Source organism: Eretmochelys imbricata, chromosome 13 (assembly GCF_965152235.1).
Source record: "Eretmochelys imbricata isolate rEreImb1 chromosome 13, rEreImb1.hap1, whole genome shotgun sequence".
In the NCBI taxonomy this organism is placed as follows: domain Eukaryota; kingdom Metazoa; phylum Chordata; order Testudines; family Cheloniidae; genus Eretmochelys; species Eretmochelys imbricata.
The window spans coordinates 10721599-10739730 of record NC_135584.1 but is presented as its reverse complement, the minus strand read 5'-3'; the positions used below and the strand labels follow the sequence as shown (position 1 = coordinate 10739730).

Here is an 18132-nt window from a genome sequence, read left to right as displayed (position 1 = left end):
ATTGAGGTATAGCGGGGAAAGTGACTTGTCAAAGTCACACAACAAGTCAAAGGTAAAGCTGTAAAAGAGCGTGTAAATCAGGTCTCTTAACTTCCCGTCTGCTGAGCCCTGCTGTCTCCTCATATACACTTCCTGCTGGGTATGTCTTAAAAAATTCACTTTTAGGTTTTTTGACAAAGGACTATGTAATATTACTAGTGCACTTTTTAGAACGCTTTGCTCTCAAATGGTCTCACAAAGCCACCTTTATTGTATGTCAAAAAATGAGTAAACTTCAATGCCTAAACCTCATTCAAAATCACCATCCTAAAAGATTAGCACCATCATTCCTTTTTTGGGTCTAACTACTAATTAGGCATTCTTCCATGACAGCAAATATGAAATTAACAGTTATGCTTATTGATATGCTCTCCTGGAACTTGGAACACTAGATTAGATATACCTGCATTGGGCCTCGTTTAGAAACAATGACTGAGAAAGCAGACATTTTGGCACTGTGTTGGATTACAGGTGTTTGCATCTGTACAGCTACAAAATGATTTGTAAAACCATATTTCCCATGCAGGTCTAAAATTAAAGGTTATATATCTAATTTAGAAATAAATATGGAATATTCATGAAACATTCATTCAACATTTCTGAACCTAGCACATTAATTGAAATTGCTTATTGAGTAAGAAAAAGCATGATCTTTGTGCTAGTTATTGTTGTGACATTCAATGTGTGTTTTCAGACAACTTCTGATTTGTGACTTATTAGCCTACATATTTACCTAACATAAAAGCCTAATAATAATGCATGACAAAGATTTGTTTCTGTTCCTAGTTACTTGGGTGGAAATCAGAAATAATTCCTTTGAAGTGAATCTAGCTGAGAGCAAGATCAGGCCACACAGAATCCAGAAATAATAATCTCTTTGCTAAAGGTCTCTCTGTTTTTGCGGTGGAAGTTACATCTAATCTTTTATTTCTTTTACAGCTCATTTGGTCAAAACCTTGCCCTTGGGTTCTTAATTTCTAAACCTTGATTAAGAATTCTAGGATATATTTTATTACTTTTTTGTTTACACTGCACTCGAGTTGCTGACACAGCATTCCTTGTCTTTTCAGAGTGAAAACAGCACATATAAGAAAGAGCAGAGCACATTCAAGGTGCTATTTAAAGAAATGGTAGGATTTTAAAAGCAGAATACTGCATTTCAGTAGCATTTGAGATTGGGACATTCTAACATTGTCTTCGGTGGCTGTTGTATTGCTAATCGGTCCATAAGTATGATAAAATGATGATACTGCTACATTGTTCCTTTCTGTCACTGTTTCTCTTATTACTGTGAGAATACTTCACTATTAGGGAGAAGGAAAATTCTTATATTGCAACAAAAGAAAACTCAGGTGATAAAACTAGAATTTAGAATCATATCATTTGGAAATTATCACACCCTCAATTTATAAACAGTGTTTCCCATTGACTGAGAAATGATGGCACAATATGCCTCTATAATTTTTCTCCTGCAGATAGGTGAAAATGCAATGTCAAGCATTATGCAGTGAAGCTGAAGTTGTGTTCGTTCCAGGATATTACAGAGACAAGATTGGTGAGGTAATATGTTTAACTGGAGCAACTTCTGTTGGTGTCAGATGTAAGGTTTCGAGCCATACAGTACTTCTCTTGACAAGGTACTCCCAGCATTAAGCAAAATGCAAAGTGGAATAGATTGTTTAGCATAAGTAGTTAGCACATATTGCCCGGGACCAGTCAACACACTGCATTACAACAATCTATAATTCACGAATCCCCTCTTTTAGTCCTATGACTGCAGAGATGTTAACAGGCCACTCTACCTTGAATGGTCCAGGTGCCAGGCAAGAGATCTAACCACTGGGCTAAAAGTTATAAGGTATATGCTTAACTTTAAGCAGGGGAGAGTATTGAAATCTATGGGAATACTCTCATCTTTACAGGTAAGCACATGCTTTGCTGGATCAGGGCCAAACTTCAGTGTAGCGCTAGTGACATGAGTTTATCCCCAAATAAATTTGTTAGTCTCTAAGGTGCCACAAGTACTCCTCGTTCTATGAGCTTCTTTGAGGCTCACTGTTACTAGAAACTCTGATTTAACTAATAATTCTTAGAATTCATAGTGATCCTGTCTTTTCAGCCTGGCTTTGGACTTAGTACCTGTTCACTCTCCTGCTTCTGATATTTTATAGCTACATGTCATAAAGCGTGGTCACTTTCAGAGACATTATGTCTCTTTGTATTATTAGACAGGAACATAGTATTTACACTCTCTGCCTCAGTTTTTACATCTTTGAAAACAGGCAACAAGACTGAGTTTCTTAATTAATGGAACATGATATTGAAGTGAGCTTTTATATAAAGTGTGGCTAATGAGTAACACACACCAGAGGTTGGTATTTTTGGGGGGTGGAGGGAGTTAGGGGAGGAGAATTATGTAGTTCTCCTGGGGAAGGAGAAAAGTGCACTTATGAAATACCAGAAATTGAGCATAATTGTCTGTAGGGTTCCCCCCTCCCATCCCCCATGAAAGAGGGCTTAGGGAATGCACTGATGGCTGGAATCAGGTGGCTAGGTGTTTCTTACAGGAATGAGTTAGGCAGCTACCTTGCTCCATACCAAAAGTGATTGCAGAGGAGGTGTTCACTTTAGACCCTTTAGCCCAGTGGTTAGAGCACTTACCAGGGATGTGGGAGACCTTTGCCAGACCTAAAAGTTATAAGGGAGGCAAGCACCACCTCCTCTTCCTCCAGCTGGATTTTGGCTGGTACCCGGTGAGGCAGACAGCCCACGCCTACCAGATTGGGGGCTGCACGCAGTTTAGACAGATGAATGCCTGTCTTCCTGCCTTTCGTGAATCATTCTGGCACAAGTCGAGGAGATAGGCATCTGGATGCCTGGAGTGAGGCAGCAGTTCTTATGCTGAGGCAGAAAAATAGGCACCCAGGGAATTTTTACCCTGAAAATTTAGCCACTGAGTGAGTTGAGGTGCCTGCAGAAGGCAGAGGGAGTTTTATGGATCACATGGGACTGGATTTAGCTGTTTAAATCCAAGATTTAGGAGACTAAGTGCTTGGTGGATCTGGTGCCTAAATAACTTGCCCACGGTCACACAGGAAGTCAGTGGCAGAAACAAAAAAAAAACTGAGCACAAATCTGAGTCACAATCTAGCGCTCTGACCACAAAAACCAGCCGACCTCTCTGAGCCGATACCAAACGCAACAGGGCCAGCTCTGGTGAGAGCGATGGATTAAGAGCCACATAGCAAGTTCAGAACATCCGGGAGGGCGTTCAGGCAGCAGCTTGCGCCTCCTCCCTCTCTCTACCTGTGCAAGGCTGCAAGCCATGGGAAACCACGAGGGGGTAAGTGATCGCAACCCTCACCATCCATATACACTGAGCAGTCAGCTGTCGGCTTGTGGGAGGCAACTGCAGTTTTAAAACAGCAGCTCCGCTTTCTAATCGGACTGGGGGTGTGTGCGTGTGTGGGAAAAGCGCAGCAATGGACCCTTTCTTCCTTTCACAACACTCTCCCCTTCAGGACTAATTCTGCACGGGGGAAAAAAAGAAAAACCCCAACAAGCCAGAAGCACCGATCACACCTCCGTGTGGGAACTAATTGCTGGAAGCAGCGTTTGCCTCGAGACCTAGGATTTCCCCTGCCTCCAACCTGAAGCGGTTTCTCCTGGAACAAAGTCACCCCCCCCTCCCACGCCACCTTTGCCGGCCGTTGACACGTTTGGCCATTCGGATTGAATGGAGCTGGGATTCTGGTTACTCTTTGGACTTACGGTGACCTCGAGCGCAGGTAAAAGGGGGGTTTCTTGGGTGGTCGCCCGCTCTGGCACACAAAGTTGCAGGAGGGAGGCGGGGGGGGGGGCGCTGCAGCGCCTGGTGCGTGGTCAGTAAGTAGGAACCCAAATCGGTAGTTTAGGATGGAGTTTAACGGAGACAAGAGAATATAAACGAACGCTGCACGAACGAGACGCAACTCTTCTGACCACGGGGCCCTCCGCGTCCTGACTCTGGCCTGATAATCGAACCGAACCGAACCCGGAGCAGGAACGTGAATCCCCGCTCACCAGCCGGGGCCCCTGGCACGCTGCTCCTGCCGTGCTCCCGGGGGGCTGGCTCCGGACCTGCCGCCCGCCAGGATTCAAACTCAGCCACCCCGCACAAGAAATCCAGTGACGGGGGGGCGCTAGTGGACAGGACAAGCCCCTCGCTGGGGGGGCCGGGGGGGATTCAGAGCCGAGGGAAGCCCCCCCCCCGCCAAGCGGCTGCTGCCCCGCGGGTCAGCCTTTCTTCTCTCCCCACCCTGCAGGGTTCTCGCTGCCCGTGCCTCGCCCGCGGCCCCTCTCCGAGAGCGGCCGGGGCCCGCGGTCTCCCGCGCCCCGAGAGCGGGTGGGTGCGGAGAGCCCGGGCCGGGCCGCCGCAGGGGGGCTGCTGGCCGGCGGCGAGGCCGGGACCGGCCGTGGAGGGAAGGCGGATGGCCCGGGAGCGCCACGCCGCAGAGCCAAGCGCTGCACTTGCTACACCTACAAGGACAAGGAGTGCGTGTACTACTGCCACCTGGACATCATCTGGATCAACACCCCCGAGTGAGTGCGGCGGGCCGCGCCCCCCCGAGGGACCCCGGGGCGGGAGAGGCACCCAGGGAGAGCTGCGGGGAGAGATCTCGGGGGCGGGGGGGAGCAGCACCCCAGGGAGAGCTGGGGGGAGAGATCCCGGGGGCGGGGGGGGAGCAGCACCCCAGGGAGAGCTGGGGGGAGAGATCCCGGGGGCGGGGGGGAGCAGCACCCCAGGGAGAGCTGGGGGGAGAGATCCCGGGGGCGGGGGGGAGCAGCACCCCAGGGAGAGCTGGGGGGAGAGATCCCGGGGGCGGGGGGGGAGCAGCACCCCAGGGAGAGCTGGGGGGAGAGATCCCGGGGGCGGGGGGGAGCAGCACCCCAGGGAGAGCTGGGGGGAGAGATCCCGGGGGCGGGGGGGGAGCAGCACCCCAGGGAGAGCTGGGGGGAGAGATCCCGGGGGCGGGGGGGAGCAGCACCCCAGGGAGAGCTGGGGGGAGAGATCCCGGGGGCGGGGGGGGAGCAGCACCCCAGGGAGAGCTGGGGGGAGAGATCCCGGGGACGGGGGGGGAGCAGTACCCTAGGGAGAGCTTGGGGGAGAGATCCCGGGGACGGGGGGGGGGGAGCAGCACCCCAGGGAGAGCTGCTGGGAGAGATCCCGGGGACGGGGGGGGGGAGCAGCACCCCAGGGAGAGCTGCTGGGAGAGATCCCGGGGGCGGGGGGGAGCAGCACCCCAGGGAGAGCTGGGGGGAGAGATCCCGGGGACGGGGGGGAGCAGCACCCCAGGGAGAGCTGGGGGGAGAGATCCCGGGGGCGGGGGGGGGAGCAGTACCCTAGGGAGAGCTTGGGGGAGAGATCCCGGGGACGGGGGGGGGGAGCAGCACCCCAGGGAGAGCTGCTGGGAGAGATCCCGGGGACGGGGGGGAGCAGCACCCCAGGGAGAGCTGCTGGGAGAGATCCCGGGGGCGGGGGGGAGCAGCACCCCAGGGAGAGCTGCTTGGAGAGATCCTGGGGACAGGGCGGGAGCAGCTCCAAGGGAGGGCTGGGGGAAGAGATCCCGGGGACGGGGGGGAGCAGCACCCCAGGGACAGCTGGGGGGAGAGATCCCGGGGACGGGGGGGAGCAGCACCCCAGGGACAGCTGGGGGGAGAGATCCCGGGGACGGGGGGGGAGCAGCACCCCAGGAAGAGCTGGGGGGAGAGATCCTGGGGGCAGGGGGGGAGCAGCACCCCAGGGAGAGCTGGGGGGATAGATCCCAGGGACGGGGGGGAGCAGCATGCCTGGGAGGGCTGTGGTCAGAGACCCCCGGGGGGATGGGAGTAGCACCTGGAGTTCGGGCAATCCCAGGGGAGCTGGAGCTGGGCTGGAGTGAGCAAATGGGGACTGGCTCTCCAAAGTGAGTGAGCCAGAGACCTGGTGGGTGGGATGGGCCATGGCAGGGGAGCAGCCCCCTGACATGAGTCCCTGCTCTATCCCCAAGCCCTGAAGGATGAGAAAAGGAAGGGGATGAGGAGTGGAGACCCCAGTGGGGATAGGGGGTCAGCCACCGGTAGTGAGCCTGCCTGGGAAGCGGGTATTGGGCTCAGCCCCCTAGAGCGAGCAAGGCCCCTTCAGGAAGGGAAAAGATGCTGTGTTCCTGAGGAGTAAGGAGATTCCTCTCCTGGGGGAGGTGGGAACCAGTACACCAGAGTGAGTAAGGAGCTGAGGGTGCTGTCCCCTTTCCTCCTGGGAATGGTACAGGAGGGCTGGAGGATGATTCTTGCAGACCGTAGCTGAAGGGGTTCCCCTCAGGGATGGGGTGCTGTGGGGGCCAGGGCTCCCTGCCCAGGAGAGGAGAGAGGCTACAGAGAGCCATGCACCAAGTTCTTGCTGCCATCCCTCCCCTGGATGACTTCTCCAGTTGCTACTTGGCCATCTTACCAGTTATGAGGCCCCTGAATGAGAGCGTGTGAATGTGTGCCAAACTTAGAGCAGCTCTTGTCCAGGGAGCTAATATATCGGTGCAGGGAAGGCATGACAGCAGCCGCCATATTTTTAGATTGCATGCTCTTTGAGATTGCCCTCCGAAAGTGCCTAGTGTTCTGTAGGTACTACAATAGTCAGATTCTACATAATAATAATAATTAATAAATGGAAAGGGTTGTTTGTAGCCAGTGAACTATCCCATCGTGTCCTTTGTACAGAGAGAAAAACATTTAAGTTCTGCTCTGAAAAGTGACTCTCTGGAGGTTCCATGTTTCTTGTCTCTCAGTGACCCCAGGGCAAATCTGTTGCGTTAAGCAGTAAAAAGATGGCTTTTCTCAGTGCCAGCCCTGTCAATTCAATCTGGGGTCTTGACTCATGCTTCTTCACAAGTTAGTTGGGATCCTTCCTTTGTAACTTGGTGCTGAATTTAATGACCCCCTCCGATGCGGAGAACTCATCTGAGTCATCCCATCGAAGGGACTATCATATGAGGAAGGGCAATCAAGGGGGGAATCAAGCCCTTAGCTGACAATTCTATTGATGCAAGAACTGGAATAGAACCGTCAACTCACTAGCTTTGCAAAGCTAACAGAAGTATAAGTGTAATAAAATCTCACTTGTCACTAAATAAGCAGAGAAAACTTAAGATACACTCAGGGAGCAGATTTGTTGAGGTAAATTTTTTTTTACTTTCTTTTCTGTCCATGGCTGCACATTATCCATTTCACTGACATACGCACATCCTGAAGTTCCGGCATAATTTGAATCTCTACTAATCTTCTCCATACTGTGCCTCAACAGTCTTTCCTCTGACAGTATCTCTCATCACTTTGTTGAGGTGCTGACAAACATATCAACAAAGTGGTGGTGAACATCTTACAACATACATTGTCCATTAGGATTACGCCTGCTGATAAATTAAACAGAGTATCAGACACTTGTCTGAAGTTGCTGTTAACTACACTCAGCACTTAATTCCCTGTTAAGTACAGTGCCTTTTTTGTTTTGGTTATTGTTTGCAGTGTGAGGTCTCGTGCTAGAACTCAGGCTGGGTGGAGCTTGCATATTGAACAGCAGGATCCGTACCTAGATGGATTAACAGAAAGACCGAGTCCAGGACAGAGTAACACTGAGCCTACAGCCTCAATTTCTGAGCCTTGGCTCCTGTATCTAGACTGAGGGTGCTCCGATCTCCTGCCTGAAACAATATATCTTAAATATATTCTAAGGCCACGACTACACTGTGAACTAGGAGTGTGATTCCCTTGCTCATACGTACATACTCGCACTATCTCAAGTATAAATAGCAGTGTAGCCAAGTGTAGCAGCAGAGATGTGGCTTAGCATGGGTAGCAGCAGAGATGTGGCTTAGCTGTGCTGGGTACGTACCCACGAGTTTCAGGCAGGTTTGAACTTGGCACAGCTAAACCATGCCTCCACTGCTATTTATATTTGCACTAGCTCAGTGAGAACCAGTGTAAGTATGTGTATGCGAGCAGGGGAATCACAACCCTAGCTCATAGTGTAGATGTCGCCTAAGGGGAATGTTTCAGGGGCTGTCTCCTACTGGTAATCAGATAACATCCCTGGGGTAGCCACAGCAATTGTACCTTGAAAAAGTAATTAGGAAAGAACTTAATGTATTTTTTAACTTCATTTAATGAACTTCAGAAGCTGGAAACAAGGCAGAGGAGTCAGCCCCATAAGACCATCCGGCTTTCCATTGACCACCAGCAACTGGTCCATTGATCACAGTTTGGGAACTTTTGCAATAAGCTAAACATGTCCTTTTAATTAACTACAAGGACTTTAATTGGTTCAAAATAACACTGAGAAAAATCAAGTAACAGTAAAAATTAATGAAGCTAGTGGGTCCTGACTTACAGGCTATATCCAGCACCACTTCCTTTGTGACAACAATTCCAGTTGGAAGCACTGTCAATTGACAAGTCTTTTGAACTCCATAAATGTGCAGTAACCAGACAGTCACCCTGGTCCTTGAATCTCCATACTTCACCACCGCTGGACTTAGTTAGGAGTAATGTTAGCTAAATATTTATCACTCGTATTTAAACCAAGGCTTGACTGGTGAAACTTTTAATAACCAATAACTTCATTATAAATGTTTTCCCCATGAGTTCCAAAACTGATTTGAACTGTTTGGGGTTAGATTCTGCACCCCTTTATGTCAGTGACAAAAGTCCCTTTTTACTCCAGTAGGAATAGGATTGAGCCTTTGTCTCTGAATATAGCAGCTTTCTTATGGATGCGGGGTGCTTGCCAAGCTGATTTGTGGCCCTTATCAGTCACGTGCAGAGGCCTCAGCCCACCATCAAATCTGGTCAGAGGGCAGTCCTCAGTGATGCATGACGTTGTCTGTCTTTGGCCACAACTGTATGAATTCTGGCTGCACGTTGACCCTGGCCCATTTGAAATCAGTTCAGAAGGACTCATGAGTGGCGTGGCAAGGCAAATCAAAACCAAGTACAGGACATGCATATTTGGGTCAGTTCTAAGAGACGGTCGTGTAACATTGATAGTGTGGGAGAGTGAAGTAGAATTCTATTTTTTTTTTTCACTTGAGGTGTTTTTTTCCCAGGGAGGAGAGCAGCAAATGGAGGAAAGGTTTAGGATAGAAGTTTGTATTTTTAAAAATCAAAGGAATTTGATTAATGATTGAAGGAAGTGTATGATTTCAGTGTAAACACCCATATTATGCTTCATTTGCATTGATTTACTAGTCCTTCAGGGTAGGTTTTTTTAAATGTACCCTTTTCATCCTACATTTCTTAAACTTCTTGTCTGGATGATATATTATTTTCAACTGAATAAATTAAAAATATCCACTAATCTGAAGTCCTCATTGTGAACTCAGTGCATGTGTGAGTTTTGGCTTGATCGTGAGGAATATTTAAACCCAGAGTGCTTATTTTTAATCAGTATTTGAGTCTTTGCCTCTATTGACACTTTAAAACAAGTGTAAATGTTTAAATGCTTCAGTTAAAAAAAATAACCTAGTCAAATAGTTTGAACAGAACCGGATCACAGTCATTACTTATGCCAGTAATGCCACTGAGCTCAATGGGACTATTCATGGCCGGTTTTCACGGTCAAGCCCGTATTTTCGAAAGACTGGATTTCACCAGTAAATCAATCATATGGTTTTAATTTCAGAGTAGAGAAGGACAACTTACAGTAATGAGACAGGATTCAAACAGACCAATCTTTTGATAAGATGACTTTTGCAGTGACAATAACATAAGCACTTCCACTGCATAATTGTCCAGAAATTAAACACTCAGGGACTGACTCTCCACTGTGTTACTCTGGTGTAAAAACTAGTGACTTTCCACTCAAGCCCAAGGAGTTCCACCAATATAAATTGGTATAATGGAGTGGGAAAATCAGGCTCTCACTGCTTGTATTAAAAAATGTCCAGGAAGTCCCACAACACTTGGGTACAGATCTAGCACTTGTGGCTTTCAGTATGAGGGCTGATATCCGACCTTAGCAGAGCTGTCACGTTTTATGCAGCTGGATGTGAAGTTTTATGCAAATGAATGAGTTATGAACATTTTCAAATATTTGCATCTAAGCATAAACTTTAGTTTATGGTCAGCACACTGCGTCCCACATGCAGTGGCAGGGGTAGGCCACAAAGCTGCATAAAACTTAGCAGCTGGCATGCGTGGGAGCTAGGGTTGTGTGGGTGCTAGAAGAGGTGTGAGTTAGTGGGAGCTGGGGTTGCTGGAGTCAGGGGGTGCACGGTCCAGGTTGGGGAAATGCTAGCTGGATACCCCCAAGGGTTGGTTGGGCGGCTGGAGTCTCCCAGGGCGTGGAGGATAAAGGAGACAGGTGGCTGTACTCTGGCGGGAGAGCTTGGTGCCTGTATTGAACCCACTCACCTTCTGTCCCAGGTAGCAGACCTCCTTTTGCTTGAGCCTTTCCCGCCTTCCTCCAGCAGGGGGAACGTCTAAATGGGAGACAGAGAGGCAGTTGCCTGTAGAGGAGGTGCCCCTGCAGACCTTGGTGGACGGAAGGAGTAACTACAGCCTTTGTGCTCAGCCCAGCTAGATGCTTGAGGCTCCTGCTAGGCTGCAGGAATGTGAGAATGTCATGAGAGATATAGAGAGAGACAAAAGGTGGGTGGGGTAATAAATGTTATTGGACCAATTTCAGGTGGTGAAAGAGACAAGCTTTTGGGCTGACACTGAGCTGTGGTTTTATCTGTAAGCCTGAAAGCTTGTCTCTCTCACCAACAGAAATTGGTCCAATAACAGATATTACCTCACCCACTATGTCTCTCTAAGATCCTGGGACTGACACAGCTACACCACTGCATACATCAGAGATGTATGACACTTGGCAGCACTGGCTTAGCTACACCCAGGGAGCTTCCACAGAGGCAGGGGCGTATATCTGAGAGCAGATGGAAGGGCTGTGCATGGAGACACTGACCCTTCTTGAAAATACAGACGTCCAGCGCAACAAGAGCACGACTGGGTTTTAGTGTCAGACATCTAGGCCCTACTACCGTGCTGACTGTTCACCCTGAAGCTCGTTGGATTGATCAGGAATGTGACTGAGTGGAATGTGGCCCGCACTTAGTAGTTTAATATCCCCTAGCGTTCAGCCTACTCTTTCTGAATAGGAGTAGCCACAATGTCCATAGGAACGATATGTATGTAGTGTTTCTAAGTGGCCCTGTTTTGTCTCCATTGCTGAGTGCATGCAGCTGAGACAGTATTTGACAGTGAAATAGTTGGCTATAAAGAAGTAGGTTTGGCACCCCAAGAAAGAGCGTCATTTACTCTTAGGAAATAAAAGGAGCAGGAGGCCAGAAGGATGGTTTTCTGAAACTTCTCCTGTTTACTCACCTCTTTTCCTTTCTTATCTCTGACTTCCTCACCACTCATTTCCCATCTATGCTCAGCATCATCTTTCACTAGGGTGACCAGACAGCAAGTGTGAAAAATCGGGACAGGAGGTGGAGGGTAATAGGAGCCTATATAAGAAAAAGTCCCAAATATCGGGACTGTCCCTATAAAATCAGGACATCTGGTCACCCTATCTTTCACTATCTCCCCATTTTCTTTCCTCCCCATAACGTCATTATCCCCTTTGAATTACATCCTTCCTCCCTCACTTCTTATCCCCTCCGATAGCCCTTAATTCCTGTTTTACCCTTCCTTATTATATACCAGGGGTCGGCAGCCTTTCAGAAGTGGTGTGCCGAGTCTTCATTTGTTCACTCTGATTTAAGGTTTTGCATGCTAGTATTACATTTTAACGTTTTTAGAAGGTCTCTTTCTATAAGTCTTTAATATATAACTAAACTATTGTTTTTTGTAAAGTAAATAAGGTTTTTAAAATGTTTAAGAAGCTTCATTTAAAATTCAATTAAAACGCAGAGCCCCCCGGACCGGTGGCCAGGACCCGGGCAGTGTGAATGCCACTGAAAATCAGCTCGCGTGCCGCCTTTGGCACACGGGCCATAGGTTGCCTACCCCCGTTATATACCAGGCTTCCAAATTCCCCTCTTTTCCCAACCTCATTTCTTTGCCTACCTCTTGCAACAGAAGAAACTTTTAAACATTGTAGTAACATATTCAAAACATTCTCTGGTTTTGAGAAGCGGCTTAGGTCAGCAAGTGTGATGGAAGGCAGAAAATTACAGCGCTTCTAGGCTCTGACCCTGGAGACCCTCCCCCATTACGAGAGTGAGGGCATCTGTCTATCTGTCTGGACTTGTCAGTGAACTACTGGGGTCACTTCAGCCTTCAGAGCAAGCTGGTGTCATTTTGATACTGTTGTAGTTTTGTTTGCTGGAAATGGTGAGCGCATGAGAGAGAAAGGAGGGCGTCCTAAGTGAAAGTCACAGCAGGATGCAACAATTAACTATCCTTGTGGACAAAAGGTTACATTGCAAAACCATTATGAAAAGTTTCAGAGTAGCAGTCGTGTTAGTCTGTATTCGCAAAAAGAAAAGGAGGACTTGTGGCACCTTAGAGACTAACCAATTTATTTGAGCATAAGCTTTCATGAGCTGCAGCTCACTTCATCGAATGCAAAGCTAGTATATGCTGCATGCCGAGGCGATCTGTTACTCAGTAATAATGATAGAATTGCTTTATGATTCTGTGTTCTCTGTTAAGTGATGAATTTTATCTTGCTCCGATCTGTAATTAAAGATACTGAAAATTTCTTAACAGAAAGAACTACTACTTTTTGGCAATACCCACTGATTTACAGGCTCAATTATAAAATTTACCCATGAAATAACTTAGAGAAGAAACCAAAGTCTTTTCTAGGTTACATCTTTAAAACTTTGAATGGCCCCTTATCTTTTGATGGGAGCTGAGCATGTGCATTCAAAAGCAATGTGTGGTCCAATAAATAGATTGTATAGTGTTGCTGATAGTTATTTAGGTCATTGGGGATATGCTGACTGGGTTAAATTTGCCTGGGCCACTGCAGTGATGTCAGTAAAAGAACAAGAGGTGACTTGATTACAGTGTAGAAGCGCCTTCATGCAGAAAAAATACAAGGTACTGAAAGGATCATTACTGTAGCAGAGAAATACATAACAAGAACCAATGGCTGGAAGTTAAAACCAGACAAATTCAGATTAGAAATAAGAGATTTTTAACAGTGATGATTAACCACTCAAACAAACTCCCAAGATAAGTGGTGGATTTTTCATCACTTGAAGTGTTCAGATCCAGATAGAATGCCTTCAGAAAGATTATGCATTAGTCAAACACAAGTTACTGGCTCAGTACAGGAGTAACTGGATGAAATTCTCTGGCTTGTGTTATACAGGAAGTCAGATTAGATTATCTAATGGTCCCTTCATGCTTTAAAATATGAAATTATGAATTGGCAGGATTGGATGGGTGTAGTTAAAGGCAGAATTTGACCTAATATTTCTGTGCTGGCTGCCCCGTTCTGAACCTCTGTACTTATCCAGATATATCCTGCAGGGCTGGAAGAGTACAGACATAGCCCAGTGGTCTGCCCTTTTAGTGTTCAGGATGGGGTTGGCAGAGGATGAGGCCATCAGCATCTCATAAACATGCAAAAACATTCTTGTCTTGGACACACATACTGATTCTAACAATATTAGTGATTCAGATATTCCAGATTTTGACTGCCATTTAAGAGTATGATCTGTGCTCGGAAGACAGCTCCAGCCTGTTTTCGTATTAAATTATGCGCTCCTGAGTTGGCAGGATGGGACCCACCTCTAGGGGTGAGAAAGGGTAGTTGGGTACTTGCTTTCCATGCACATTCAGGCTTTGGGCTTTTTGCTAAAACTGGCATCGGCTTGTTGTGGAGTGAAAATTATACACAAGGTGTCAGACTGACAACAACAACTGATTCCACCTACAATAGGCCACTAATACCCATCAGAAATTAATCACCTTCATTCATGACTGACTTAGGTCAGCTTCAAAGTGCCAATCTAGAAATTGAATGGGTTCATATCCTGTTATCAGTCTATATTTATCCTTTCTGTGGAACAAAATTTTGATTAACAGGGAACAGAATGAGGAAAGGACCTCTTGGGATACTGTTGTGAAAGAGTTTCAGCGTAGCAGCCGTGCTAGTCTGTATCCGCAAAAAGAAAAGGAGGACTTGTTGCAGCTTAGAGACTAACAAATTTATTTGAGCATAAGCTTTTATGAGCTACAGTGAGCTGTAGCTCACGAAAGCTTATGCTCAAATAAATTTGTTAGTCTCTAAGATGCCACAAGTCCTCCTTTTCTTGTTGTGAAAGAGAAAACTCCTGTGCAGTTTGTCTCAAACTGCTGCTGTAACAGGATGTCACACTGACTGTCTAAATGATCATTTCCCACATACTATCCTCTTGTTATATTCCACCTCACAGGTTGCTGGAGGTTGTTTGTGGTTGAAACTAAACCCCATACATATTGTAGTCTGTAAACCTTATGGATATGGAGTTATAAATGTAAACTGCTATTAGCATTACGGTGTTTAAAGGGATTTTTTTTATTATTATTAGTTAAGCACACTGTGCTCGGCAGACAGATCCAGCCTGTTTTCCTATTAAATTAGAAAACACAAAATGCAGCTATGAAACCCCAGTTCAGGAAATCACTTATGCATGTTTAATTTTAAGCATGAGTAGTTCCAGTGAAGCCAAGTAAAGTTAAACATACACTTAGATTCTTTGCTGAATCAGGAGGATTGAATTTACTAATCCAAAAACCTAACAATCTAAACACACGGTTTCAATCCTAGGGGGTATGACAGCAGAGTCATACACATGGTGTCTCTAGCCTCTGTTTGCCAGAGGCTGGGAATGAGCAACAGGGGATGGACCACTTGATGATTACCGGTTCTGTTCATTCCCTCTATGTCCTCTGGCATTGGCCACTGTGGAACTTGGGCTAGGTGGACCTTTGGTCTGACCCAGTATGGCCGTTCTTATGTTCTTACGTATATCCACAACCACAAAAAAATGTGCACCAGTTCTTTTGGATTGTGCAAACACACATTCATACACACATTTATTGTTCAAATGACTATACAGGAAAGGGATGGCTGCATGCTGATCCTAGACCCGTTATCTTTCCCAAGCCAGCTTGAGTTCATGCATTTGAATTATTGTCATTTGCTTACATATATCAGGGCACATTATGGTTATTTAACTTAATTTAAGCAACTTTAAGCATTTTTTTGGGTTCCTTATTCTTTTTGTGGGATGACCACTTTAATAACAGCCCTGTGATGTACACTATGAATGGTAGAATATCAAGTTAACATCAATTATGACAGCGGTAATCCTCCTGAGAGAGACAGACCTAACCATATCATGTATTAAAGATGGACCTGAACTAAATCCCTGGTGTGCCCAACGCTTGAATTAGAAGTTTGGATACTGATTCAGAGTCACACTTTTAGTGTTTTGGGCCCCTTTCCACATAATATTTAATTACTGACAAACATATGTGGTTTTTTTTTAATAACCGAGCTAGGTAATCTGGTAGTATTACCATAGTTATCAGTGTCATCATATTACTGAAGTTCAGTATTCCACAGACAGGTACAATTTGCTTCTGTATTCTCGTGTGATCCGCAGCCCTTTCGTATGGAAGACTCCCATCCATTTAGTAGGAATGCTGCATGTGGAACAAGTGCAGAATCAGGCCCACTTAATTTTGTCTTAAATTAGAGGATCTGGACTTCACACAGCTCTTGAGAATTCATCCCATAGTTTCCCATCCAGTATATTTCCATATAACGTTGTTCACACAGAGTATCCTAATGCTTTATAGTGAGCTGTCAGATGCTTTAGTTGGTGTCTGGTAATGTTTTCAAAAGTGATATAGGACTCTCATTTCCCCTGTTTTTAATAAGTCTTAGGCTCCTAACTGCCTACATCACTTTGGAAAAGGGACTTAGTCGCCTTTGAAAATTTTGCTGTCATCTTGCAGAATGAAGTGGAACAAACTATTTTCTAACAGACAAAAGTATTTGTCTGTGTCAGAAGGGATACTTGGGAATTTTGGCTTGTCCTCCTCTGTGATTGGTGGAGTGTCCTTGTGTCCTTCCCTGGGAGTGGAGGAAAGTTTCAGAACTCTGTAATAGAAACAGATGAACAGAAAGGATAAATGTCATCACTGGCTGTGTGGGGGGAAAAAAAGTTTTTCTGATACAGCACTGTTGGTGTACATGGCATTTTACAGATTGCTAAGGCCTGGTGTCCCTACTGTAGGAAATTAGTAAGTCTTAATTTTTTTAAAAGCTTTTGGAAACAAAATAATGGGTTTGATTCTCATGTCTATACAGCCCCTTTAGACTGTTAGAATGGTGTAAAGGTGCCTTGGAGTAAACATGAGTTTGGCCTTATTATTATTTATTATTCTTCTACTGTCTCTCTGTACTTCTTACTGGGTAGACTATATGACAGAAACAGAGAAAGATTAAAGGAAAATAAACCTTACAAGCTATTAAAAGTAAATAGTGAAGAGATCATGGACTCTGTGGTCACACCCATTGGTAAAACTGCAGGCAAAATGGAAAGCAGGTAAGCCTTTCTGGAATCCACTAGTTCCTTTTGACTGATTGGAGACTGTCCTTTTTTGTTTTTCTTTTCTTTTTGTTATTTTCAGTTAGAAATTGTTGAGAACAACAAGCTAAAATATAAGTTTAACAGTTCTTTTTGTCAGGTTTCAGAGTAACAGCCGTGTTGGTCTGTATTCGCAAAAAGAAAAGGAGTACTTGTGGCACCTTAGAGACTAACCAATTTATTTGAGCATGAGCTTTCGTGAGCTAGAGCTGTAGCTCACGAAAGCTCATGCTCAAATAAATTGGTTAGTCTCTAAGGTGCCACAAGTACTCCAATTCTTTTTGTAAATTCCTAACCACAAAAATTGCAACATTTTGAATGCATGGATTCTGAACAAATGTTCCCATGCAAAACAGGCATGTTTCAAATTAAGACAGATTTATTTAATATAATAACTGGATTCTTTCATTGCTATCTTTTATGTTGCACACGTTGCCTAGATTTTTAGGGCCCGGTTTTTAGCCAGGTCAGGTGAGCAATTGTGCATGATCAAGGTGTGCCTAATTTGCATATGCAATTATTGTAGTGGTATGCAAAATTGAACCTGATTTTACTGCAATAAACAGTGCTATTAATTGTGAGGGTTTTTTCTCTTTTGAGGGACAAGGAATTCCCCTCCTTTCCCCCCCGCATATTTAAACTAAGCCAGGTTGCTTTTGTTTGTTGATTTAAAAAAGTTCTGTACTTGTTCAAATCCATTACCTAAAATTAGTATTTACTGTAACTTTTTTTTCTCCTTCCCGTTTCTGGAAGCTGTTTGAGCTGCATCTGTTTGCAACTTTGCAGAAACATGATTATGAGACCCTGCGAGACAGGAATTAATTTCTCATGCCTTGATTTTGACCTGTGTCATCGTACTGGGGTGGGAGACATAACATTTGGCTGATCCCTCTTATATTGGTGCATTGATGTTGTAATAGTTATAGGAAAACAAATGGATCTGAGATATGTTTATATTTAGGACTTTTGTAATCACTCCTCGAGAAACTAAGATTTCCAAAGTGGTTTTTGGTCTCTGGATTCAGGCTCAGCTTTATCCAGTTTACACTTTTATCATCTTCAGTCATGGCATGAGAGCCTCTTCTTTAGCAAACTCTGTTTAGAGTAAATAATCTCACAGCGACACTTACTGCAAAGCTTCTAAAGCTTTATGGGTCCCTCTAAATTGTTGGTATCACATTCAATCAGGGCCGGTGCAAGGATGTTTTGCACCCTAGGTGAAACTTCCACCGTGTGCCCGCCCTCTCCAGGAGCCCTGCAGCAGCTCCCCGCCCCCCCCCCCCCCTCGGCCAGGGGAGCCGTGTGTGGCAGCTCCCCACCCCCACCCCCTCCCTCGGCCCAGGGAGCCGTGCACGGCAGCTTCCCGCCCCCCTCGGCCCAGGGACTAGGAGTCGTGCGGCAGCTCCCCGCCCCAGCTCACCTCTGCTCTGCCCCCTCCCCAAGCACGCTGCTGCCATTCCGCTTCTCCCACCTCCCAGGCTCG

General features: G+C 46.1%; 1 protein-coding gene across 1 annotated transcript in view; it reads left to right on the top strand.

The window, feature by feature from the left end:
• Positions 1–3775: 3775 nt before the first annotated feature.
• The window catches only part of EDN3 (endothelin 3), a 32008-nt gene continuing 17651 nt past the window's right edge, over positions 3776–18132 (top strand). The window contains exons 1-2 of the mRNA XM_077832336.1: positions 3776–3827; positions 4344–4620. Coding sequence (XP_077688462.1) covers positions 3776–3827; positions 4344–4620 — 329 coding nt within the window. The remainder of the gene's footprint in view (positions 3828–4343; positions 4621–18132) is intronic.